We start from the raw sequence: 26,016 nt of genomic DNA, 5'->3' as shown, positions 1-26,016 counted from the left end.
ATTAGCCCCATTTCATAAGCTCAGTAGATTTGGTGACTTGTTCAAGTTTTTATAGCTACTTATGAACAGAATTTAAATGAAAATCTGTATCTGAGACTGATATTCTTTCTACTTTTGTTTCATTTTCTCTCTCTCTCTCTCTCTCTCTCTCTCTCTCTCTCTCTCTCTCTCTCACACACACACACACACACACACACACTTCAACCTTTGTGAATGAATCCTAAGTCAAGTTAAAATGTTAACTAAGATAATCACTCTGTGCTGATGAAACTCAGACTATAAACTCAAATGTATCTGGGAAGGTATTGAAAAGAGAGAAGGTAGGATTTTATTTAAGTATAACTTTTCATTGAAAAAACAGAGACTTGCTTGCGGAGACTTCAGAATAAATGCCTCTTAGAACTCTCTGACTACAAAAGAGGAAGTGTGATTCAGCGTCATAAGAATGCATGCTGAATCACTAACAAGATAGGGTTAAGGCCACAAAATAAGCTGCAAACCATATATGGAGAAACCCGGTCTTCAGCCATGTGATGAACTCATTATGCTTTCTGTTTGGTCAAAGCTGACGGCTGCCGGTGCTTTGTGCAGCTGCTGGGGACCAACCGTGAAGAACTTGGTTAACTCTGCGAGCCTGTGAGATGCTCCATCGTGGCCCGCGGGCCTTCACACCCGACAGCCCCAGTGTGCGAGCTGCACTCACCGTGACGACCTGGGTGCTCTCCGTAGCCTCCTGCTACTCATACACTTCGGACACTTTACCAGATATCCAAAATGAAGCGTTCATCAAAGAGTGCGTGCGATGGCACAATAAATTCCGATCCACTGTGAGCCCGGCAGCCAGTGACATGCTCTACATGGTAAGGAAGAGATGGCCATGGGGCAGAGGCAGAGAGAAACAAGCTATGCGCATTGATTTGGGTTGGGAATCCTGGCTGATCCTGAATGACTTTTTAAAATAAAATGTGATTGATGCATGCAGTCAATCCTCAATCTGTGATCACGACGTACTCCGCTCCACTGTTTGCCTAACTCTTGTTCTAAGCGCCCTATGCAGGTGCATCTGTACACTTCCTTTCCTCCGGTCTTGGGTCAATTACCTTTCTCTCTCTCTCTCTCTCTCTCTCTCTCTCTCTCTCTCTCTCTCTCTCTCTCTCTCTCTCTCTCTGTCTGCTTGCCTCTCGCTCCTTTCAAAAACATTCGTCTCCTGTTAGTGTCTATGAGCATCTTCTCATCACGGAGGCCGTGGCTGGGAAAGGGATGGGGAGGACTGTGCGTGTCAGATGTGGGTTTGAATCCCAGCTCTGGGGCTTTGCGGCGCTTTCACTTCCTGGGCTGCAGTCGTTCACGTAGATCCTATCTGGGACACCGTGCAGACTGTACTGCACATACTAGGCCTTCAGTGTGACGTTGCTCTAGTTCCCTCCCTTCGATTCTAAATTCCACGAAACCAGGTCATCACGTTTCCTGCCCGCCCTAGTCAAGACTTGCCCTTGATTTAAGACTCTATTTATAGAGAAGACGCATGCGCAGAGTCTACTTTTCGCTCAGTTTTCTCTTTTCTCGTTAGACACCCGCCTACCCATTCCAATTCCCACTCTGCCCACTGCAGTTCCCTTACTGGTGAACAGTTTTCCTTCTTAACACTGTAATATGTAATACTTCTTTTCCAGACTTGGGACCCGGGATTAGCCCAAATTGCTGAAGCGTGGTCCAGTACCTGCCAGTTTAAACACAACGATCGTTTGAAGCTGCCCCGCAGGCTACACGCAAACTTCATGTCGCTGGGAGAAAACATCTGGACCGGGTCCCTCTCCGCCTTTTCTGTGTCTTCAGCCATCACGAGTTGGTACAATGAAGTCAAAGACTATAACTTCAATACGAGAGCCTGCCGAAGAGTCTGTGGCCATTACACCCAAGTAAGTATAGGTACTGTCTAGGGGAACACTAGAATCTGATGTTAATAATAGGCAGTTGCTGACATACAGCAGAGTTGAGTTGTATGAATTACATAAATGCGAGGACGCATGTTGAATCACAAATGTACCTTCTGACTGCCGCTGACCTTACAGGTGGGGAGGAGGAGACTCACCAACCATCTCAAGTCCAGGCTGATTCCTATGAGGCAGACGTCAGACATGCCACTCTTACAACCAAATCATGGGCAGGCCTCTCTCCGGTTGTTGGTCTCTGCCTTGTTCTGGTCAATGCTAGCTGGCTTCTCAAAGCCTCAACATTCAGCTTTAGTTCTGGGGGTCTGCAAAGCTGGATCGCCAGACAAATGCCTGGGAGGCATCCCATTCAGCCAGCCATCCTCCTGCAGGAAGGCACTCCGTTGACTAACTCTAAGCTGGAAAGCCCGCCACTCTGTCCTGGGCTTGGTCCGCTGCCTCTGCTGTCTCCAATTCTCTGCTGCTGCTTCTCCGGTGCTGCTTCCTGCCACCTCCCACTCTGTCTGCTGTCACCGCTCTGTCTACTGGATCAGCGAAGTGTAGTGCAGGGATCTTGTATTCAAAGATCACTCCACTCTTGGGTCCGCTTTCTTTTCTTTACTTTTGTTGGTTGGCATTTAAATCACATATATCATACAATTCAGTAGTTCAATCATCTTTTTAAAAGTGCAATTTTCAAAATCAATTTTAGAATATTTTCTTTCTTGTAGTTATGGTGTTTAGTCCCCTCGTCTTCCCCTAACCTCCCCTTGCATATCCCTAGGTAATTATTAATCCAAGTACTGACTATAGATTTTCCTATACTGGATGTCATATACTGAAAAAAGAATAAAAAAACATACAAAGCAAAATCAAGAAACAAAACAAAAAAACAACAACCCAACAATGGCACACTAAAACAGAGAAAAACCTCAGTAAAAAATCAGACCAGAAAAAAAAAATCAGACAAGATTAAAAACTGGACCAAATTTAAAATGTGTCAAAAGGAAGAGCAAATGATACGATGTTGCATTTTAACCTAACTCTATCTGTCATGATTGTCTTCACACTGCTGTCTGATAGAAAGGGTATTCACACATCTGCCCAATGGTCAGAAACTTAATTCTCAAGGGGACCCTGCAAATAGATGTTTCACTTCCAATGTCACCCATAGCTTCTACAAACTGGGGGTTCAGAATGTAAGCTCTGACCCATTCTCTGTGGATTGGGATTCTATTGTCTATATTATGATTACTGGTTTTTACTATTTTTAATCCTTGGACCACACAGGCTGATGTGCTTCTTCCATGTAGACTTAGTTGACACCTCACTTAGATGACTGCTTGCTTTGAGACTTGCCTTTAAGACCTTAGGTGCTATTCTTTGATAGCCGGCCTGCACCTGATTTCTTCATCACACTTTGCTACAGCACCAACATCTTCAGTGATCTCTCCACGAGGGCAAATATCAAATAGGGCCATGTCATAAGAACTAGTTATTCTTACGTTAGGACAATGATTAAGCATGAGCCCATATTTCTATGGTGTATACGTGTCCCTGGTTCATTGTAGAGACAGCATTTGAGAGAGGAGGCCTCACCTCATCCTGGAAAAATTCCTCAGGATTAGGAGAGAGGGAGAAAAGACCCACCACTTCCTGCCATGGAACAGGATCTGCAGTCATCCCAAATCAACACACTTTTGCAAGAACGATCAGCATCTCCCACAGGAAATTCTAAATAAGAAATGGGGCTTGCAGAGGACTGGGGAGGGGGACAGGTAGGCATCCTTGTGTTGAAGAAATGTGGCGAAACTGGGTAGGGTACCTGTCATGAGGGAAAAAATGCTTGATGTTACTTATTTAGCCCCCACGGGGAGAATACACCGGACGGACATCATGTTCCTAACTGGACACTTTTGACCTACTTTCTAGGTAGACCTTGGTGACCCAGACCTCATGCTACAGACAGACAACTAGGACTTTAGACTCTGCCCTTTTGAGGTGCATATTTCACAGGCCACACCAGATGGACCCACTAGGAAATCCCATAAGCACAACTTTATCTTGGATTCACCTGTAGCATACTGAAGGAACTGAAATTGCCCCTTCATTTGAGGCGGCAATGCCCCAGTGTGGGAAGCAGCAGATGGCCACTATCCCAGTGGTAGGGGATTGGTGGCCATTAAACTTTGATTTGGATCTCCTAAGGGGACGCCTAATGCACTGTGGCCTATGACTGCCCTGTACTTATTACTATGTTCTTAGTCTCTGTGCTTTTTGTTTAATGAAATGGGCTAGTCTGGCAGGTATGGCTCTGCCTTTGTGAATGAGTCTTATTAAAAACTTTGCCCTGGCCCTAGCCCTGCGGCTTGTGTCAATGAGGTCCCGTCATGTAAACTTTTCATCTGTACAAGTCAGCCATCCATGTCTTGTGGTCTAAAAAGCTAGCCTAAACATGTCTAATATCCTTGTCTCAACAGTGTTTTAAATTCTGCACCACTGGCTAAACTACTGATGCTATTAAGGTACAGCCGCATGCTACATGGAGGGGTTTATAATGGGCTCCTCCAGTAAAGTGCTAATAAAACCAAAAACCCAAACTCACTCTCACGGAGTCCACTCTGCCTCCTAGCAACGCTCTAGGGCAAGGTAGCACTGACGCCAGGGCTTCGGAGACTGCAACTTTGTACAGGAGCAGAACTCGGCATCTTTCTCCCGACGAGCTGACCTTGAGGCTAGCAGCCCGCCGGTGCACACCCACGAGGCCATCGGGCTTCCGTAAATGACACCGCTGTCTCTCAAATTAGCCAGGGGCATCGCTAAACCATACAACTGTGACTGGCTCTTCTTTCTTGAATGTAGTAAGAGCTGTGTTTCTGCTCATTTTAACTTACTCGGAGGGCAAAACTGATCAAAGCAGCCCACTGTAGGAGGCCATATTTGAAGGCGTCCTCTCCAAGTGCGCCATGCACCCTGTTTACATGATTAGTCATCATTCACCCCCATCGCAGCCCCACAGGCACTTCACGTTCGCATAGCCCGCGCCGGTCGATTGGGAGGAAATACAGAGACTATAGCTAGAAAAGTTACATGAGCTAATTTGCTGCACTGTACAACTGTCCTTTGGTGTTCCATCTAATGAGAGCGGTATGTACTACATCGAAGGTGAAAATATACCTGTGAGTTTATACGTAGTCTCTCCACTGCCCAAAGACAAATGAACAGCACATTTAGAGACACTGATCATAAAAAGGCAATAAACACTAAGTCCAAGACTACCTTACATAGTAAGCCAGTGTCCCTGTCACTCTGAGTGCGCCTCTAAGTAAGAATTAGTGGCCATATATTTTTAAAACTAAAATACTTTACAAACGTTTAAAATAAAGGAATGGGAGGATACTGTTGGAAAGTTAAGTGGCTCATGGTAAGAATGAAGCCTGCAAATCTGGACAGGCTTTGAAGATTGCTGATAACAAGCTATCATCAGGTGAGGCTGTATTCCATTTCTGTGTCGTCCACAGCCCTTATGACTCAATCCAACTCCAGGCTCTGGCTGCCACGAGTCCTCAATGAAATCTGAGATACTGTTTTGGAACTATGAATTTGGGAGACATAAGCCTCTGAGACAGTAAAAACAGATGCTTCCACAACTCAAGCGCTGGCTGAGTGTCTTCTAGGTGCCAGGCCTTTTGCCATGCCTTGGAGAACACGCTGTCTCAGCCTCACTGAGAAGGGTAACAAGGAAACTTCTGTAAACCATCCTGTGGTTCTGCCTCAAATCCACTGGATTAGTTCTGGGGCCACATCTAGAGTCTTCCACTGGGTATATTTTTATTCCAATTGGTTTTGCCTTCTGCACACTACGTCAAGCTCGAAGCAGACTGCTCACAGTCCCTCACTGGCTCGTCTGTAGCTTTCGGAGGCTGCTCTCCCGTCCGTGCAACATTTTGCTGGTTTCTTTTTCATTCCTGACCATCTTTCCCAAACCAAATGCTCAAGACACTGAGCCTATGATTGACAGGTTTCAATGTCAATAAGCGGTAGGGATGAAGCATTAGGGCAGCCACATTTTCATTTGGCTTCCATTGAGTCAGCCCCGACCTATTGATCCCATTGTGCTTGGGGTCACAGATTGTGGAAGGAGCCCGGATGTGGTTCCAGCCAATACAGCACAAACCTAGCTACCACTCGTCTGCTGGTAGAAGCTTGTGTGTTGCTCGGCTGCTGAGCAGTTTCAGGAGAGCATGGGGAATAAGGAAACCTAGGAAGAAAGGCCTGGTGATTTACTGCCACAAGCCAGCCAATGACAAGTAGTTGGGGATGGCAAGTACAGAATAAGGGATTTTAGAAAGCCTCTCCTCTCAGTTCAGCCTTAGAAAGCCCCCAGTCTCGTCAATGTTACTTACAAACAAATTCGGCACAGGCAGATGGAATGGTCACAGTGGTAGGGAAAAGACTGATTTTTGATGCAATTTCCACCTTAACGATTATTGTTACCTAATAGGGGAAACCGATCAAATAATTAATAGCATTGGTTTCTTTCTTAGACGTATGAACAGATTTCCTCTAGTCTTATGATATAAAGTAACTATTTTGGTTTATGCTTACAAATAAACTAGAAAAAATCTTTTGGGTTTTCACAGGTACTACCAGGCAAGCATGTGGAGTACGAATTGCCGACAGAGGGTTGTAGGCACCATTTCTTATACCAAGAGCTGCGCTGTCCCAAGAAGTTGGTTCTGGCTCCTAGTGATGCCCCAGGATAGAGTACAACTGCCCCTTATCGTGTTTTCAAAGCTGCAATCTTGATGGAAGCAGACTGCCAAATCTTTCAGTTAGCAGTTGGTGGGTTCAAACAGCTAACCTTTTGGTTTGTGACCCACTGTGCTACCAGGACACATGGTGTTTTGCCCGTAGTTCTTTGCCCATAGCGTAGTTTGTCTATTCGTGGTGAGGTCCCTTATTTATTCAGCCAGTGCTTACGCCTCTCCTCTACATCAGCTACTGGAGTATGTCTTAGTTCAAATTCCCGAGAAAAGAAGAGTCTGAGATAATCACTATGTTCTACTTGGGGGGAGTAAAGTCTCAGGAGAGAGACGAAGGGGGCATGGAGATTGAGGTAGAAAAAGAGGGTGCAGCCAGGGATGGTCCTTGGTCCTCAGGAGTGAATTCTCTTTGTGCAGACATAGATGTGTAAACAGATGCCCTACAATTCATAGCAAGTACAAGTCAGAGAACAAGTCTCATTGAGCAAGCACAGAGCAGCCAGCGGGGCCATGTGGGGTGCAAGTCTTCACAAGACAGAAGTTGCATAAGCTTCTTCTTGAAAAACAACTGACTGTCCAATGATGAGGGAAGGAACTTCCAAATACAGGTAACAAGACACACAAGGTATCAAACGTGCACAAATGAGCCTGGAATTTAATAGGAATAGCAAGTCGCTCAGGATACCCAGTACAGAACGCTCACATGAGCTATCAAAGATGACGCTCCCAATGTAACGGAACTGACACAGTCATTTCCCCCTTACATCCAGACGAAAATTAGACATAAGAAAATCCATTTTTTTAAAACCAGCCCCTTGCATACAGATGTCAGAGCCAAACTGTGAGACCTTGCCCTGCTCCACATAATAGACCCTGCTTTCTTTACCCCACTGCATAAAATGGGGCCTCCATTGTGGGGAGGATGTGCAGGGACCCCCTGTGTCTAGAGGCAGCAGCAGACAAAACCACTTTCGGAGTGTGGTGTGAAGGGCGATGATCTTGTCCCCAGAGGACCAAGTCCAATGCCATTCAGCTGTCAAGAGGAGAGCTGGCGGGCCAGATGTCAAGGATGTTGTGATGATTAAATTTTGTAAGGTAGACAAGCGAGTGCAGTAATGGTAGTTGTAGACAGCCTGGAAACAAGGGTATCCCCTTTTGATTCACTGCTTTCCCAATTTATTGGACAAACACTCTGAGAGTGTGACTGTTTCATAATTTCAAGAAATTGTGTTGGGGGATCAAGACTATTCAGTTGCCATTTCAGATACATCTCACTAAGCTATTAATTGGGTCCTGTAACATCCTCCTTCGCCGTCGTAGTGCAAAGCAAGCTATTTGCAGATCGTGGGTAATGGTGGGCGGTTGTACAGAGCTCAGGCAATGCACTGAGATCCCCTCTCTCCTCATGAATGGTGTGGCATGTCCAGGCGAATTAGCTGTCTTCACTGGAGACAGATGTGCAGAGGAAGAATGTTGGTATGTGAACATCACAGTATCTGGGGTAGGGAGCTCATTGTTGGTTTGATAGATAGAGGCTTCCCCCCTAGATGGCACCATTGGCTTTACTTTTGCTGCTGTTTTTCTGCTTAAGTTTATTCTTGCATTTGCAGTGGGGAAGGGACAGCACGTTGACTTTTCAAGCCGGTTTTATGTTTGCTGCCATGTGACTGCCAGCCCGATGATGAGTCGGATGGCCTCGGACTGAGAATTGCAATGGGATGGAGCCCCGGGGCCGTCAGCAAGAAGGAACCGGGCAAATGTCCTGGAGGTTCCCAGTCAGTGCTTTGGTTGGAAATGCTTCAAGTCCCCTTGGTCCTGAAGGGCTGGCTAAAAGGGAAACCATTCCACACCTTGCTGAAGACATGCACTGCCCCCACCGTACTTGGTGGTCTGGTTAAATTAGGTTCTCATTGCTCATCTACAAAATAGGGACAAAAATACTGATTTATTGAATGGTTGCGAGGGTGGACGTTGGCATTGTGTGTACAGAGCTTAGCACCTTGTGTGGCACTGCGTACAATTTCAGAGTCTGTGTGAAAGATACAGTTAAGGCATTCACTGTTAACCCAACGGTTGGCAGTTCAAGTTCACCCAGAGGTGCCTTAATCAAAATGTCTGGCCATCAACTTCCACAAAATTGGCCATTGAAAATGCGATGGGGCACAATTGTGCTCTGAGACGGGGCGTCCCGAGTCTGGGCTACCACGCATCAGTGTCGACCACCAGCAACTGGGCTTCAAAAGGCCCTTTCCGTAAAACTCTAAGCGACTTCCCGACGTGCACAGGCTGGTCCCCTGGGCCCGAGCTCCAGCGACAGTCCCTCGGGACCAGCCTGGTTCCACCGCTGATCAGAGTGGAAGGTGTCCTTACTCAAGGGGAGCGCCACACTTGGAATCCCTGCCCTCACACTCCATCATTGTTTTTTAACCTTCTCTGACCCACCGTTTCTGTCGCAGGAATCTGTCTCTGACTTCATAGCAATCACACCACAGAACTCAGACAATACTCACAATGGGGCGTTATCAGGGAAGTGACGGAGTCACGGGGAGTAGAGAGAAATTTCTCAGTATGCCTCTTCTCCCAAAGCTCTGTAACTCCCACTAACTGACTGGGTGGGCCTAACACGATAGAGGGCATTAGTCCGGTTTTGTTTCCTCTTGCCTGACTGTAAGGATGGGCTATTAGCAAGAGAGAAACCCCCAGGACCTTAGAAACGCACCTTAGAAAAACTTCTATCTGAAGTGGCACGGGCCACCAAGACTAGACGCACCGGGGATGTTGACAGAGACACAGAAGAGCAGCACTGGGACCAAGGGGTACCTCCCCACCTGGCCAGTGACTAGGGGGCTGTGGGGCAGAGTGACAGGCGGGCTGCCTTCCTGGCCCATGAAGGCAGAAGGCCAAGGGACCATGTGAGCGAGAGACCATAGTGGGGAGACATTTGGGCTAACCTGTGCCTGAGAGGCTGCGAACTGGAGAGGAACATTTGGCTGCCGGCAGAGGAAACCAATGACTGTATCCTTACTGTTTGCTGATCCTGACTTCTGGTCATTTATTGACTCCCCTTACGTGAGAGATCCTTCCGTCAGCTGTGTGGCTGTGGCAACAAGTCATCAGACCCTGCATAGATGCAAATTTATAATGGCCTGGGGGGACCAGTTGGTGTCAGAAGAGGGAGTGAAGGATGACAGGGAATGCACACCTAACGCTTGCTTTGCAGTAGGGAAACCAGCGGAGGTGGGACAGGAGCGCCTTCATGCTGGGCTTTTTGTACCTTGGTGGTGTAGTTGGCTACCTATTGGGTTACTAACCACGTGGTCAGCAGTTCAAGATCCCCAGCCACTCTGTGAAAGGATTTACACTCCTGTAAGGTCCTACAGTCTTGGAAACCTAGGGGGTTGGTTCTACTATGTCCTGTAAGGGAGTAGATTCTATGGCAGTGAGTTTGTTGGTTTGAGTTCTTAGGGACATTAAGAGGCTACCATGAGTCAGGATCAGCAAACTATAAAGCTAGTCATGGACCCAGCATCACTGTCCTCAGCCAGAAGCCAAGTCTTTCTGGTCTTCAGCCTCTCATCAGCCTGGCCTTTTCCTCCATGGGCCAGGCAGTCAGCCTGCCGCTCTAGCTCACTGTCCCACTCTCTCTTACTCTGTACCACAGTCTCTATGCCACAGTCCCTGGTGTCTCTGGTTTCGGCCTCCGCCACATCAGCAGAGATCTGGACCATGTTTTTCCATGGTTCTGAGATTGCTCTCTGAGATGGATGGCTCTCACAGAGGAAAGACATGGATGAAAGCAGGTTTTGTCTTGTATCAAATCATGAAAAGAAATGAGAAAAAAAACCATACTCACTGCCATTGGGTTGTTTCCAACTCATATTGAACCTACAGGGCAGAGCTGCTCCTGTGGGTTTCTGGGACTGTACTCCCATTGGAGTAGAAAGCTGTTTCTCCTGCAGAGCAGCTTGAGGTTTTGAACTGCTGGCCTTTATGGCCAACACTTGAGTAACCGCCACCATCACCAGCCCACCCGCCCCGGGTTTCTAGAGCAGACCATACCCCAAGGAAAAGCACATCCTCTAGTAGAGTCTAAGGAAGCCCCCAAGGAAAGGGTATAATTTGGTTCATACCCTCTACTAAGGTCAGAATTAACCCCATCTATCCATTAATCCTGCCCATCAGCATAGTGAACGCCCTCCAAAATGGGATTCTAGCCACAGGCAGGGAGTGCAGAATTATAATACATCACATTATGAATTAAGACTAGAAGGGCCATGTTAATTGACTACACTTTAGTCACTTAGCACTCCTTCTTAATGTGTTGTCTTGTTCCCTTCCTCCATTAGCCCATGTTCCCAATCACTTTATTTTCTATTGTCCTTGACTATGGAATCTAATCTCGTCCAGTGAGTTCCAATTAGGCTCAGGGGTTAACCTTCTTGTGCCCTAACTGACAGGAACCCCAGGGCATAATGGGCTGTGTGTAGTGCTGCTAACATAAGGGCTACGATTTGAAGGCACCAGCCACTCTGAAGAAGAAAGATGAAGCTTTTGGCTACTGCAAAGATTTATTAATACAAAGGGGAAGTTCTGTCCTGTTCTGGAAGGTCACCATGAGGCAGTGCAGACTTGATGACAGTAAAAGTGAGCCCTAACTTGCCCTCTGATCTCCAGGTGGTTACATCTAGCCACCAAGGCCCTCTTCACCTGGATCTCGATCCGAGGGACGATTATCTGTATTCAAGTCAGTGCTGATTGACAGTAACCTTATATGCAACAGAAGTCTGTTCTGGGCCTGCATGGTGATCAGTATGTATGATCGCCAGCATGCGTGAGGCCCTGACTGTGGCTGTCACACCAAACCGGCTCACTGAGGGATTGCCTTGCCCTCGCTAGCCCTTGACTTCACCCAACAGGATGTCCTCCTCAAGCAACTGAGTCCTCCTAAGGACCAGAACAAAGCCTGGGTTTCCACTGGCTCCTTTTGGCAGTAGGTTGCCAGGCCTACTGTCTTAGTCTGGAAGCTCAGCTGAAACATATCCTTCATGATATATATATTGAAAGAACTTGAGATCAAGAAGTAATTTTATCTCAAGAAGACATCCCAGCCCCGTTTAACTCAAGCCCACGGATCCGATGCTATCCAGAGCCCTCTTCAGCCTCGCATAGCTGCGGACTGATAGCAGAAGTGGCTAGATCACAGGGCAATCTCAGGCTGGTGGGTGCAGCCATGGGATCCAAGGTTGATGGGAATATAGCAGAGTGCTGACAGCAACCAGGTCATTGGCTCAAACGAGGCCACCCCTGGAGGCAGCTACAGAATCCAAGCAAGAAAGAAGGCAGAGGGAGATTCCCTGTGTGGCTCTTAGGAAAAGGCTGTGACCGGATCGCCAGGTTGGACTCTACAACCTTACACTTCCATCTACACTCACGGTCACATAAAACCTAAGCTGCTATTATTTGAAATATCTGTGACATCGTTCCTAGCACCATAGAGTTACCACAGTTCAACAAGCTGACAGATGAGGCATGGTACAGGACTACGAAACTCACTGCCATCGAGTGAATTCTAACTCATATAGACCCTATAGGACAGAATAGAACTGCTTCTGTGCATTTTTGAGACTTTAAATCTTTATGGGAGGAGAAAGACTCATCTTCTCCCTCGGATCAGTTGGCAGTTTCAAACTGCACAATGCATAGCCCATTATGTTGCCAGGTATCCAGATGACAACAATTAAAACGCGTCTCAAGAGTAACATGTCCTGGCAGAAATGACCTGATCCCTAGGCTCCCATTCGCCCTGCCCCTTCCCTGGTTTTTCCCATCTCAGTAACTATTAGTCGGGCCCCATGCCTAAGAGTCACGGTTTGCCCCCTCAGTGCACATCCAAAACAAAGCCTTCCACTTTCTCTCTTTATCATGACTTTGTCATGCCTTTATCAATTTGATCAATCAACCTTTACCATGACTCTGATCAATTCTCAGGAACTCCACTGCCATCAGCCAAGTTACTATCCTGGCACCAGGGAAACAGACTCCAAATTGGCTTATCTCTTTCTTCTCCTGTCCCCTCAGTTTATTTCTCTTAATTAAGAAAGAAAGAAAGAACCCTCTGAGATTGAGTGGCCTCCACCTCACAGTGCCCCCCTGTGTTACAGAATGGAATTGCTCTGGAGGGTTGCCTTCGCTGTTAACTTTATGGACGGGATCCCCAGGCTTTTTTTCGCACCCTGGGGGCTCTAAAGGCCAATCCTTGGGTCACAGTGCCAGAGACCTCCTTAGCTTTTAGTAGCTAAAGTGACATTGGAAAGCGAACAGATCACATCACGTATCTAGAAGATTCTCTCTGCCAGTGAGCATACCATCTCATTAGAGCCCAGCTCGGCTAACCCACTGTCCCTCCGCCTTGCCACAAAAAAGATGTCACCTCCAGCCTTTGTCCCTGGGGATCCCTTGGTGGCATGGAATACACTCCCCCATCGCTGAAGTCTGTCTGCTGAAGGGTCACAGGAGGACCGCCGCCCCTCACAGAGGCCTTCGCTGACCACTCATGTATTCAGCAGTCCCATGTTCGCCATCAGTCACCTCGGTCCCATTACCCTGCTCCATTTCTTCACTGGGCTGCTCAGAGGAGCATCGTTACTGTTTGTTGTGCCCAAGCCCTGCTGGTAGCAAGCTCAGGGCCGGTTTCAGACTGAGTTCCGCTCCCCGGGAACGCTGGCTTTACCCTCCAGACCAGGCTGCGTGGCTGCAGGGTGCGATGCGTTGTCCCCGGCTGCGCAGGCTTAATCACACATACCATACACTTCATTGCTCCTCAGTGAAATAAAACCCCTCTTTCTTTCAGGTTGTTTGGGCAAATACCTACAAAGTTGGCTGTGCTGTACAATTCTGTCCTAGGGTCTCTGGTTTTGCAACGCTTTCCAATGGAGCGCATTTTATATGCAACTACGGACCAGGGTAAGTCAACCCTTTTCTAAAACCACTGAATTTGGATGATGGAGAAAATAGATAGTGAAAAAAGGTCTAAGGAAGGAAGGGGTAGATTCTCACTGCTCTGCCGGTAGCATGGCAGGACATTTACTGCAAGGCGCCTTGTCCGCACAGCACATGCTGGGCTCTGCAGGGGGAGGCACTCTGCTCCTCCCCAGACGCTGAAGGCCTTGCAAAGCCTTCCACTCTGCCCTCTGAGGTGGCTGTCCTTTGGAATCAATGGCAGTAGATTTGATTTTGCCTGAATTATGTCCATAGCTATACATCCAGGCCTTTTCAGGAACACGTTTTTCCTAAGGTGAATTCTGCTATTCCCTTGGCACTCACAGCTAGCTGCCTTAGTTTTTAAAATGAACAATTTTAGTATTTCCCCCTTCATATTTTGGGGTGAATAATTTAAAAGGGAAAGTAGCATGATTTTTAAAGAAACATTGCAGCACTTAAACCACTTAATAAGTGTTGTGCATTTTTAGCAAAAGATAGTATAATCATTAATGTTGGTTCGGAACTCATCTCTTGAAATTGCTGTCAGAATCTCTATTATGTTTTTTTTTTGACTATTTTTCATAGTGCAGGGGAAACATAGAGTAAATTTAATTTCTCGACCTAAATTAGTTATATTTGGGGTTGGAAATGACGCAGTAATCATATAAAGTAATACCTCTACATAAGGCATTCTTAACTTTGAAGTTAAATGTAGAGTGTTGGAGACAAGAGAATCCTTGAACTTATATTAGAAAAAGACATCTTTATTTTCACTAACCGCTATCAGAAATAGCATTTCCGTTCATCATGAACGAAGACAACACTGCATAGTTATGTTTGCAATATGTTGTATTAGGAGTACCTGTTACCTATATCTCTATAAATATATTCCTATCACATTCCAGTTACTATATATAATCTCAAAAGAATGTATGTCCTTCAGTTTATTCCTAAATTATTACAACCTCTGTTGAAACTTACTGCCATGAAGTTGATGGGGCTCATGGTGACCCCAAAGGACAAGGTAGAACTGCCTCTGTGGGTTTCTGATACTGTAACTCTTTCAATGTAGAAAGCCTCGTCTTTCTCCTGAGGAATGGCTGCTGGTTTCAAACTGCTGACCTCGTAGTCAGCAGCTCAACTAGTAACCACTATGCCACCAGGGTACCTGTTATATCTTATTTAGTGTTTACTAGAGAAATATACATTATTCTATCACAGGTTACTTAAACTCCTAGGGAGTCTTACTTTCCTTATCTGTAAAATAGAAATAAAAATAACTTCTCATGGTAGTAATAAGAATTGAATAAACTGATGCAGATTAGGGCCTTCGTGCACAAAGCAAACCCCGATCTTCCATTCTACTTCTCTTTACTTCTTACCAATCTTCTGACTCTTTAGATTTGCTCCCTACCGTAATTCTGGGTTAGTCAAGGATTCACAGTAAATTGGAATGGGGACCGGGGGCTCTCCTAATGACAGCATTCTGCTTTACAGAGGAAATTACCCAACCTGGCCATATAAAAGAGGAGCTACTTGCAGTGCCTGCCACAAGGAGGACAAGTGTTTGGACAAACTCTGCAGTGAGTACAGCCACAGAGTCTAATAAAATGCCATGCCCATGAAGCGCCGGGAATGTGCTAGGAGGACTACGGAAGCCACCATTTGGTTTGCCATTAGAGCTATTTTTAAGGAAATATTGCACCAGGCAGCAATCAAACAAAATATTTACTGTTCTGGGAATTTACAATTAAGATACATTTAGGACGAACATTGTACTACTTTTATTTAATCAGTCTAACAAAAACTTATGATAGGGTTCGGAACTGTAGATCCAAGATTTAAGCATTTCACCAAGATTAATCATTGTGTAATAGGCAAATTAAAATTGGAATTTTAAAAATTATTAAGATCAGACAAGAATGAAAGCCCAGCATATCTAAAGCCCTGAGACATAGCAAAGGCAGCATGGAGAGGTCAGCTTCATATTAATAAGTACATACATCAGAAAGGGGGGAAAATCTCAATTTTTTTCTATCCCAAACAAATAGAAGAAGAACAACAGAAGGCCAGGGCCACCAGAAGGGAAGAAATAAAAATAAAAATTAAAGCAGAAATAAACAAGTCAAAAAATAATGGGGGGAAAAAAGAACACCAGCAAGGCCAGAATAAAAGCTTTTCTTTAAAAATATCAATAAAATGAACAAATCATTGACCATGTTTACAAAAAAATGCAAATAACCCAAAGAAGAAATGAGATGGATGTCATAACACTATTATGAAAAATTAGATTCCAACAAATTTGAAAACATAGAAGGAAAAAAATGTCTAGAAGCATACAACCTACCAAAGCGAACATGGCCAGGATAGAAAACTTGATCATAACAAAAAAAGAAATCAAAGAAGTAATTTAAAAACTCCCAACTAAGAAAAGGCCTGGCCCACATGGCTTTATTGGGGATTCTAGTAAGTATTCAAAAACAGTTGATACCAATACTACTTCTATTATTCCAAAACAGAAAAAGAAGAGCTATTCTGGGGTTTTTCCTAAGAAGCCAAAGACACCACTAAAAAAGAATCACACAGACCAATTCCCTCATGACCAAAAATCAGACCCAAAATACGCAATAAAACATATTTTTTTAAATAAGCTGGTGGGGGGAAGGAGGGGAGGTAAAAGGGAGCCAATGTCAAGGAGTCCAGGAAGGAAAAGGTTTGGAAACTGATTGTGATTGCAATTGCACAATACTGCTCGATGTGACTGAACCATGGAATGATAGGATATATGTATTAACTCCCAATATTTTTTTTAAAAGGAAAAAAAGTGAACTTTATACAAGGTATGCAAAGATGGTTCAACATAATCCACTACATAAATATAAAAAGACTAGATGATCATCTCAATCGATGCAGAAAAGTCATTTGATTAATCCAGCACCCGTACCTGATAAAAATTGACAGCAAAACAGGACAGGACTAGAAGGGAAGTTCTTTAACATAACCAAAGGCATAAATAAACCAATAGCCCGCATTATACTTAAGGAAGAGAGACTAAAGCATTCACCTTGAAACAGAAACAAGACAAGGATATCCATTATCACCACTCTTGTGGGTATAACAAGACTTCCCCCAGCTTCGTCTCCCCCAAAGATATGCCAAACTTAAGAGGCTGGTTGCCAGCACTTGGTGGGAGAGCCGAAGCTTAGGGATATTCTCCCTGAAGGCATTCAGTCATCCAGAGAAATCAGACTACTGTCTGGCCCACTGTAGGTGGGGCTCACACCCTATTGGTAGGATAGTAACCGGTTCCCGGGAGAGCTTAGAACAGGTCAAACCTTCACAGTGACATCCAAAATTAGGCTGCCTTCCTAAATCTAGGATCCGCCCATCTTGTTACAGACATACCCCCAATCCCTCCCCTTCCCATTGCATTTATACCCTTAGATTTCCCCCCTCTCGTTACTGTATTACCTATAGTACACCCCCTTCCTGTGACATGTCTTTACCTGTAATTGGGGTTTACACACCCCCAAAAGATATATTAGCCTTGGCTAGAAATAAATTGCTCTCTCTCCTGCCATTCCCATTTTCCACATCCCCGCATGGACCACCAAGTGGGGCTGGTGAGCATGCTACCATGAAACGTATCTGACTCCTTCGCTTTATTTTCTCTTCTGTCTCTCTTATTCTCTATGACTTCACTGTAATCTTTACATATTATTACTGTACACGTGAGCCTGCCGGGTCTGTGATGATTTGTGAGGGACTGGGTACCCTGACACACTCTTACTTCAATATTTTACTGAATACTTTAACTAGATCATTAAAGCAAGAAAGTGAAAGGCACATAAATTAGCCACAAAGTAAAACTATCCCCATTTGCAGAAGACAGGGTCTTATACAACATACCCCCTCCCGCCGCCGAGATTCCACAAGAGAACTACTAGAAATAGAGACTTTAGCAAAGTGTCTGGACATAAGATCAACAAGTGGCAGGATACCAAAACCAACTGGATTCCTCTACAGTAACAAAGAGTGCTCTGAAAAGTACATCAGTAAAACAAGGCCATTTGTCATGCCCCCCCACACCCGCACCAAAGATAAAATATTTATGAATAAGTCTAACTAGGGACATAGGACTTTTACAGAGGACACTAAAAATACTACTATGAGAAACTGGAAAAAATAAATAAAAACCACCTTAAATGGAACAATATACTATGTTCACTTATGTACACATTGTGAAAATGTCAGTACTACCCAAAGTGATCTACAAATACACTGAAATCCTGATCCAAATTTTAACAATATTCTTTAATGAAATGGGAAAAACTCACTAATTTTACAAGAAAGGAAAGAGACTGTGGCGAAGCAAAGTATTGCTGTAAAGAAACAGAACAAGAGGCCTCACACTTCCTGATCTTAAAAAGCGATTTAAAAAAAATCTATTAAGAGCCACAGTAATTAGAACAACCTGGTCCTGGTTACAATGACAGACACGTCGAGCAATGGAAGAAAGCTGAGAACCCAGAAGCAAATCCCTCCACCCGACAGCTGATCTCTGGCAGAGGGTCTAGCTCATCACATAGACGAGAGTCCGTTCAGCAAGTGGTGCCAGCACAGACAGATACCCATTTTCAGAAAAAGGTAAGAAGACCCATAACTCACCCCATACACAAAAGCTAACTCAAAGGGGATTAAAGAAAGATTCAAATGTAAAAACTGAAACTATAAAGATTATGGAGGAAAAATGAGGTGCAATCCTAGAGGACCTAACCTGTGGCATAAACACCAAGCATATCAATATTCATAGAGCAGAAGGCAAATCAGATAACTGAGATCACCTAAAATTAAACGCCTACGCTCATCCAAAGGCTTTGCCAAAAGTAAAAGGAGAGCCTACTGACTGGCCAAAATTTTTCTTCAAAGGTCTAATCTTTAAAGTTTATAGAAAACTTTAATACCTTAACAACAGAAAGACACCCAATTCAATTGTGTTAGTCCAGGTAGACTACAGAAACAAATCCATAGAAACTCGTGTGTATAGGAGAGTTTTATATAAAGGGTACTTTTACATTAAGTATCCCAACCCAGTCCAGTCCAAGCCCATAAGTCTGATATTAGCCCATATGTCTGATACCAATCTATAAAGTCCTCTTCAGACTCACGAAACACTTGTAATGATGCCAAATGCAGGGCAATCACAAGCCAGTGGGTAGAATGTCTTTGGATCCAGTGACGATGTAAGCATCTCAGTGCTGGCAGGGGTCTCCATGTGGTTTCTCCAGCTTGAGAGGTCTGGTTGCATCAGGGTAGGTCCTTGGGGCTTCTCCAATTCAGGGCACTAGCGGAGTTCTGTCTTGTCAGCTGCAGTGTCTCCCAGAGAGTGTGTGTCTCCCACCTCCAAGGAGGAAAATCTAGGAATTCCCAGAATTCTCAGGAGGAGGCCATGCCCACACAGAGGCCTCATTGACTATGACCTTATTGACAGACTAGACTCCACCCCTTCACTCTTAATCCTCTCAAGTCCCAATTGGACCCCAGATTATGTAACTACCACACGAATTTTTTAAAAAAAGGGTGACAAACACTAAGATACTTTTTCCAAGAAAATATTCCAGTGGTTAAAAGCACATGAGAAGATGTAACGCAGAATGAACCACTGCCTGGTCTGGAAGCACCCTCACAATCATTACTATGTTCACTGTGTCACTCTATCTTGCTTGCCAGCTTCCTCTTTGAGATGCAAACCCAAACTCATGAGATACCACTGCACCACAGCAACAATGGCAGTGATGAAAAACAAACAAACAAAATTCCACCAAAACAACAACAACAAAACAAATCCAAGAGTGAATGACAAGTGTAGGCAAGACTGTGTGCATGTGTGTCAGGGGAGCTGCAGATTGGTCCAGCCACTAGAAGGTAGAAATAGAAATATCCAATTCTATAATCCCAATCCTCAGCATGCGCCCTCGAGCAGCGGTTCTTAACCTGTGTGCTGCCACCCCATTGGGGATCAAACAACCCTTTCACAGCGATTCATCACAGTAGCAAAATTAAACTTATGAAGTAGCAATGAAAATAATGTTATGGGTGGGGGGTCACCCCAACCTGAGGAACTGTATTGAAGGGTCACGGCATGAGGAAGTAAGAGCAGTGACACAAATAGACACACGCACACCCATGTTCATTATTTAGAATAACAAAGAGATTAAAACAACCGCGATGTCCGCTAGTGGCTGAATGGACAAACTCTAGTGCATACATAAGGTGAAGTCAAAAAGCATTGCAACTATGGCTACCAAAAGGGTTCCCGGGCAGGCATTTATCCTAATGTAGACGACTGCAAACAAGTTCTCTCAGGAATACATTTCTGTAAGTCTAACTCTAAGGTGCCTTCAAAAACGATTTAATGAAAATTGTGACTGCCAAGAGGTCTAGTCAAGCTCGAACTGACTGCCATCAAATTGATGTCCACTCAGAGACCCTGTGGGACAGGGGTGAACTGCCCCTTTGAGTTTCCAAGACAGTAACCCTTTACAGTAGGAAGCCTCTTCTTTCTCCCCAGAGAGCAACTGGGGGTTCAAACTGAGAACCTTGGGGATTGCAGTCCGATACATAACCAGTATACCACTAAGGCTCCTAGTAATCTAAAGGCAGAGAGGTCAGCTCACAAGGTTATAGCATCTACTTTGGGGGATTCCAGTGGGGCATACTCTTCGCAAAGAACACATGATAACAATGGGGGCTAATTATGAAGAATTTTAAAGAAAATTAAAAATTGCATTGTGAATAAAAAAGCGGCCAAGCAAGTTGTGCCATGGACTTTTTGTCCATCACAGCAACGCGCTTGCCCATTCTTCAAGGGGAGCTCAGGTTTCCCTCCAAGCATTTCACTGGCGCCCCTTCCCCCACTCGCCCACTACACTAGTCCTTTCTTGCCCTTTCAGGCTGCTGCTGCTCCAATTCAAAGAGCTGTTAAAGGGACACATATCCTGCAAAGGCATCACAACTGTCATTTTAACCCAGTGTCAACTGAAGGGGAGAGAATTTTTCAGAGAAGGGATGGAGAGATGGAAACGCTGGCCTAGCTGGAGCGTCTGTTGAGAAATAGTAGCTTCCTATTTTGTTTAAATAATGGGGTGAAGGAAGACCCCAAACTTGTGCGAAGCCTGTGCTGCTTTTCCGGTCGCCCCCGGGACCCAAGTGCACCCTGCTGCAGGACCGGGCGCGGTGCACACGGGAGCGCAGCAAGGCCATGCCTTACCTCATGAACCTTGTTTGCAACGAGTGCTCCAGAGGTCAGGTGTTATCGAAGGCCCACTGCGGCGAAGAAACGAACATTTCTCAAGCTATTAAACTGCTTGTTCCTTTCCTCATTTTGTCAACAATGAAAACACGTTTCAGGCCAGTTTTCTGAACTATTCATTACTCACCCAGTTCACTCATTCTTTAAAAAACAACAACAACAAATCAATCGTGTTAGTGGCATGCACCACAGTGTCACTCAACTTCTGTCAGGCATTCATTATATGAGCTCTCCTTGCATGGTGCTGCCCTACAAAGCATGTTGTTTTCCAGTCTGGCAGTAATATAGGAGCTAAAGTACAGATTTAGAACCGAGACGCCTCAGTATCTAGTTGTCCTAAGGTGACCTTGCCTAACTTTCTGGACGTTTCCCCCACAGTTGAGTGTGGGGGACAATACCTCTTCACTTCCAGGTCTGGTCAAACAATTCAGTGGAATAAATTTAAAAAGCTTGAAATATTCAAGTTTGGAACAAGGATCTGACATACAGAAGTAAGTCAAAGACACTGTCATCGAGTCGGTGCCAACTCAAGAGTGACCCTCTAGGACAAGGCAGAACTGCTCCTGAGTTTCTGAAACTAATTGTTTACCAGTAGAAAGCCCTGTCTTTCTCCCGAGGAATGGCATGGCCTTGCAGATCGCAGCCCAGGGTAACCATTATACCACCAGAACCCCTTGGTATACAGCAAGTCACAGGAAATATTAACTATTATACCAAATCTAACCACTACTTGCCTGTCACTTTGTCATTCTGCGGTGGCCTGTGGGGTCCTGTGATGCATCGTATTTCAACTGTCTGTGGGGTGCCCACAGGTTGGGGTGAGAACAGACTACAAAGGTTTAGGTTGTTCACTTACGCAGAATTAGGCACAGAAAACCTTAGACAAACAAACAAAACACTATCAGATAGTAAGTCTCGTGAGGAGGAGGACATTGTTGGAGACAGTGATCGATGAGCCGTAGGTAGGAAGGCACTCCTATGCCTGAGGACAGGCTGCCTTCTCCAAGTGGAGCTGCCATCATACGGAGGGGTTCGCCTGTGGAAGTAAAGGCTCTTGGACCTTCATTTGCTGGTGGGGCATGACTCCAAATGAGAAGAAATAGCTATTAGGGGCCACTTCATAATCAGAACTTGGAATGTACGAGGTACGAATCTAGGATATCTGCTGCAGACTTTAAAATCAGTCCATCCTCTCACCATACGTACTCAATCTGTACGCTGGGCAAATCATCAGAGAAGGTGGATGACATGAAGAAAGATGCGTCCTCTGGATTGGAGACTTATTAACAACCTGCAATATGCAGATGACATTACCTTCCTTTACGGAAAGTGAGGAGGCCGTGAAGGACTTGCTCAGGAAGATCAAGGATTGCAGCCTTCAGTGCGGATGACAACTCGGCGTAGAGAAGACCAAAATCCTCACAACCAGACCAATAGGTAAATGATAAATGGAGAAAAAAGTTGGAGTTGCCAAGGATTCCATCTTGCTTGCATCTACAATCAATGCTTATGGAAGCCCCAGTCAAGAGATCACATGATGCACTGCATTGGGTAAATCTGCTGCGTTTCAGACCTCTTTAGAATATTGAAAAGCCAGGACATACTTTTCAGGAGTAGGCGCACTTGACCCAAGTGGTATTTTCAATTGCCTCATATACATGTGACAGTTGGACATTAAATAATGTGGAAGGTCAAAGAATCGATGCATTTGAATCATGGTGCTGGTGATGGAAAGTGAAAGTACCATGCACTGCCAAAAGAACCAACACATCTGTCCTGGAAGAACAGCCAAATGCTCTGTAGAGGCGAGGGCAGTGAGATTTTTGCCTCAAGTACTTTGGACATGTCGTCAGTGGAGACCATTTCCTGAAGAAGGGCAACATGCTTGGTCTCCGAGGGGCAGCGACAATGAGGAAGACCATAGAGAAGATGGGCTCAGACATAACAATCTGAGGATGGCACAGGAGAGGGCAAAGCTTCTTTCTGGTGAACACGGTCACTATGAGTTGGCCTGGATTCAAAGGGACCTAACATGCACCCTTGTCATCCCAACCTTGAGTTTTCTCTTGATATTTTACTCCCAACACTTTAGGTGACATATTGTTAATATCCCTAAGCAGTTCTCATTAACTCTATTGTAAGATTAATGATGAAAACACAGATGAATATTTCAAGTTTAGAGCAGCGGTTCTCAACCTGTGGGTCACAACCCCTTTGGTGGGGGTCGAACAACCCTTTCACAGGAGTCAGTGAAGACCATCGGAAAACACATTTCCGATGCTCTTAGGAACTGAGACACTGCTCCTCTATCCATCTCCAGGTGGGTCCGCCCACATGCACACACGCCCACATGAGTACCAGTCGTGGAGACTGTTAGCCATGCGACACCATGCTCCAAGACAAAATTTCATATATTTGTAACCAGAAATAAATATTTCACAATATGTAATTACATCGTTTTTGTGATTAATCACTATGCCTTACGTTCAATTTGTAACAATAAAAGTATATATTGCATTTCAGATATTTACTTTACGATTCATAACAGCAAAATTAGCTATGAAGTAGCAATGAAAATAATGTTATGGTTGGGCGGGTCACCACAACATGAGGAACTGTATTAAAGGGTCGCGGCATGAGGAAGATTGAGAACCACTGAATTAGAGAGTAATTTGTTGTCACTGGTAAATTGTCGGTTCCCCTCAATAGAATCTAAACCCCAAATAGGTAGGAATTAGGCTTAGTTACCTGTGTGTCCCAAGTACCTAGTTCTCCCACCACCGAGTCAACTCTGATGTCAGTGACCCGGTATGGCTGAAGACTGCTCCACAGGATCTGAGATGGTCAATTTTAATGGGGACAGCCTCATTTTTCTCCTTCAGTGTTGTGGGTGGATGCCATTAACAGCCCTAAGCCAAATCCACAGCCCCAACAGTGTTCTTTTCTGGAATCTCTAGGTGATACAAAAGGTTTATAGCTCAGTAGCTAATCAAACGGTTAATCATTTGAGCTTTGGAAGAGAAATCTGGAGATTTACTTCCAAAAATTCAGCCACTGAGCACCAGGTTCTCTGACCTACGAGGGTCACTATGAGTTGGAAACAACTGGATAACATCTGGTTCTTACACTTTCCATTATATTTTTTAAAAAGATGTAAACATTTAGTACAGGTTAAAAAAAAGTATTTACAAAGAATCATGAAAATTATATTGGAGTTAGCCTTTGAAAATCACTGCAGTAAAGCCAAAGTAGGTGTTGATCATAAAAGGAGACCTGGCTTTTTAAATTAATAAAAAAAAAAAAACCTCATCTTTTTCAACCTTTAATTTTTTCCCCCCTTTTCTCTGATTTTATAGCTAACCAAGAGCGAGACAAAGTCAAAGGTATGTATACATCTCTTAAAGTGTTTCATTACAAACTGAATTATGCCACGGGATTATGAGAAACTGAAATAATTTCTGTTTGGTTTATAGGTCACTACTCAATTAAGAATCCAGGCTGGCCAACATCCTTCCGTAACAGATACATCTCTCTCATTCTGATTGTGAAGGCATTCCTTCTAGTACTGAGCATTATAATAACCATCTTGATCCAGCACTTACACCCTAATTTAGTTCTTTCAGATTAACACAATCCAGGGGGGGAAATTAAATAAATGGCTTTCAAAAAAACTGGGTCTATTTCTAACGTACAACATTTCAGTAAAGACGGGTTATTAACAAAAAGTCCTTTGACCAGTGATTCTCAAAGTGAATGACAGCACGCGGTGGGAAACAATCCCCTCCGTGAAAATGGAACAAGACGTGTCCCAAGCAGGCGGAGGTTAACTGCATCCCAATGTCCCAACTTTCCACATGGTTGTACCACTCGTCAGTGCTGATGTCAACCACCACCTGCTCCTCTAGCACACACCCTTTGGCCCCAGGGCTATGCGGCTCATTGCAATGACCACCCAGAACTCACAACATAAAGGGAAGTGGCTCACGGTTGTGGGTGCTGGTAAATCCCAGATTAAATTCAGCTATCCATTTGGAGGCTCCTCCTTATCCCCGGCAGCTGTGGAAGCTGGTGAATCCAGGTACAACACCCAGAGGGGGATCCAAAGGATGTGACCCCTCAGGTTCTTGCTGGTAGGGAGACCCCTCTGCTGCTTTTCAGAGCTTACTTTATGTGCAGCCGATGACAAGCACAATGTAGCCTTTTAGCAACTGCTCACAGGTGAATCTTGTCTTCCCCCACCTACTTCACTAGACACATACAGGGAAAGGTTGTTTGGTGGGGATTACTGACGCATTGGCTGGAAGAGCAACAGAAAACATTGCCCCGGGGCCCCCCTGTGGGGCACTGAAACAATGGGAGGGTCAGAGAGCTGCAAAAGCAGATACCTAGTTTTTCCTGAAATAAAGCCAAGAGCTTTTAATTGCCATGGTTAGGGCTGAGTAATTTTTTTCAAAAAGAGAAAAAAACAGTAGGTCAAGTTTGGGAGTCTGTGCCTTAGGCACACAAAGACACTTCAACTTCCTGATGTTACAGGATGAACTCCCTTCGTACTTTCTTATAGTTAAGCATTTTCTGGCTACCACACACCTAGATCTTCACTAAGTAAGTTAGCCTGGCTACACCTTAACTCTCAAGTCTGTAGAAGTGAGTTAGATTTAGTGATTGGCCCCAAATTTTAGTTACAAACACATCTACATTCCACCAGTGCCAAATTATCTGAATTTTCCCCCCACTACAACAACTATAATTTGCTATCTCTGCTTTACCACAACCCCTATCTAAGGTAGAATAGTAGTTAAGGAATTGGGAGAGAGCATTGGAAAGTTGTATTTATTTTCCACAAAATCAAATGCTGGGACTCAATTACATTTAAATTCTAATCAGTGGTACCAGTCATCAGATTTTATTGAGAATTACAATGTCTAAACAATAGTTCATATTTTAAAAATTCTGTATGAAACCTAAAAATTGGCTTCTAAAATTATGCTTAGATCCAACATTGACGACACATATACCGGTTTGTAGT

At 44.6% G+C, this 26,016-nt stretch overlaps 1 protein-coding gene across 1 annotated transcript; it reads left to right on the top strand.

Moving 5' to 3' along the window:
- Nucleotides 1–549: 549 nt before the first annotated feature.
- Nucleotides 550–24,661, top strand: GLIPR1 (GLI pathogenesis related 1). The gene is made up of 6 exons (XM_075551267.1): nucleotides 550–860; nucleotides 1,674–1,919; nucleotides 13,548–13,660; nucleotides 15,176–15,261; nucleotides 24,347–24,373; nucleotides 24,464–24,661. The coding sequence occupies exons 1-6, from the start codon at nucleotides 642–644 to the stop codon at nucleotides 24,616–24,618; spliced, it is 846 nt and encodes a 281-aa protein (XP_075407382.1). The 5' UTR covers nucleotides 550–641; the 3' UTR covers nucleotides 24,619–24,661.
- The last annotated feature ends 1,355 nt before the right edge of the window (nucleotides 24,662–26,016 follow it).

Source organism: Tenrec ecaudatus, chromosome 6 (assembly GCF_050624435.1).
Source record: "Tenrec ecaudatus isolate mTenEca1 chromosome 6, mTenEca1.hap1, whole genome shotgun sequence".
In the NCBI taxonomy this organism is placed as follows: domain Eukaryota; kingdom Metazoa; phylum Chordata; class Mammalia; order Afrosoricida; family Tenrecidae; genus Tenrec; species Tenrec ecaudatus.
The sequence above is the reverse complement of the archived record's forward strand: the minus strand, read 5'-3'. Positions and strand labels throughout refer to the sequence as shown.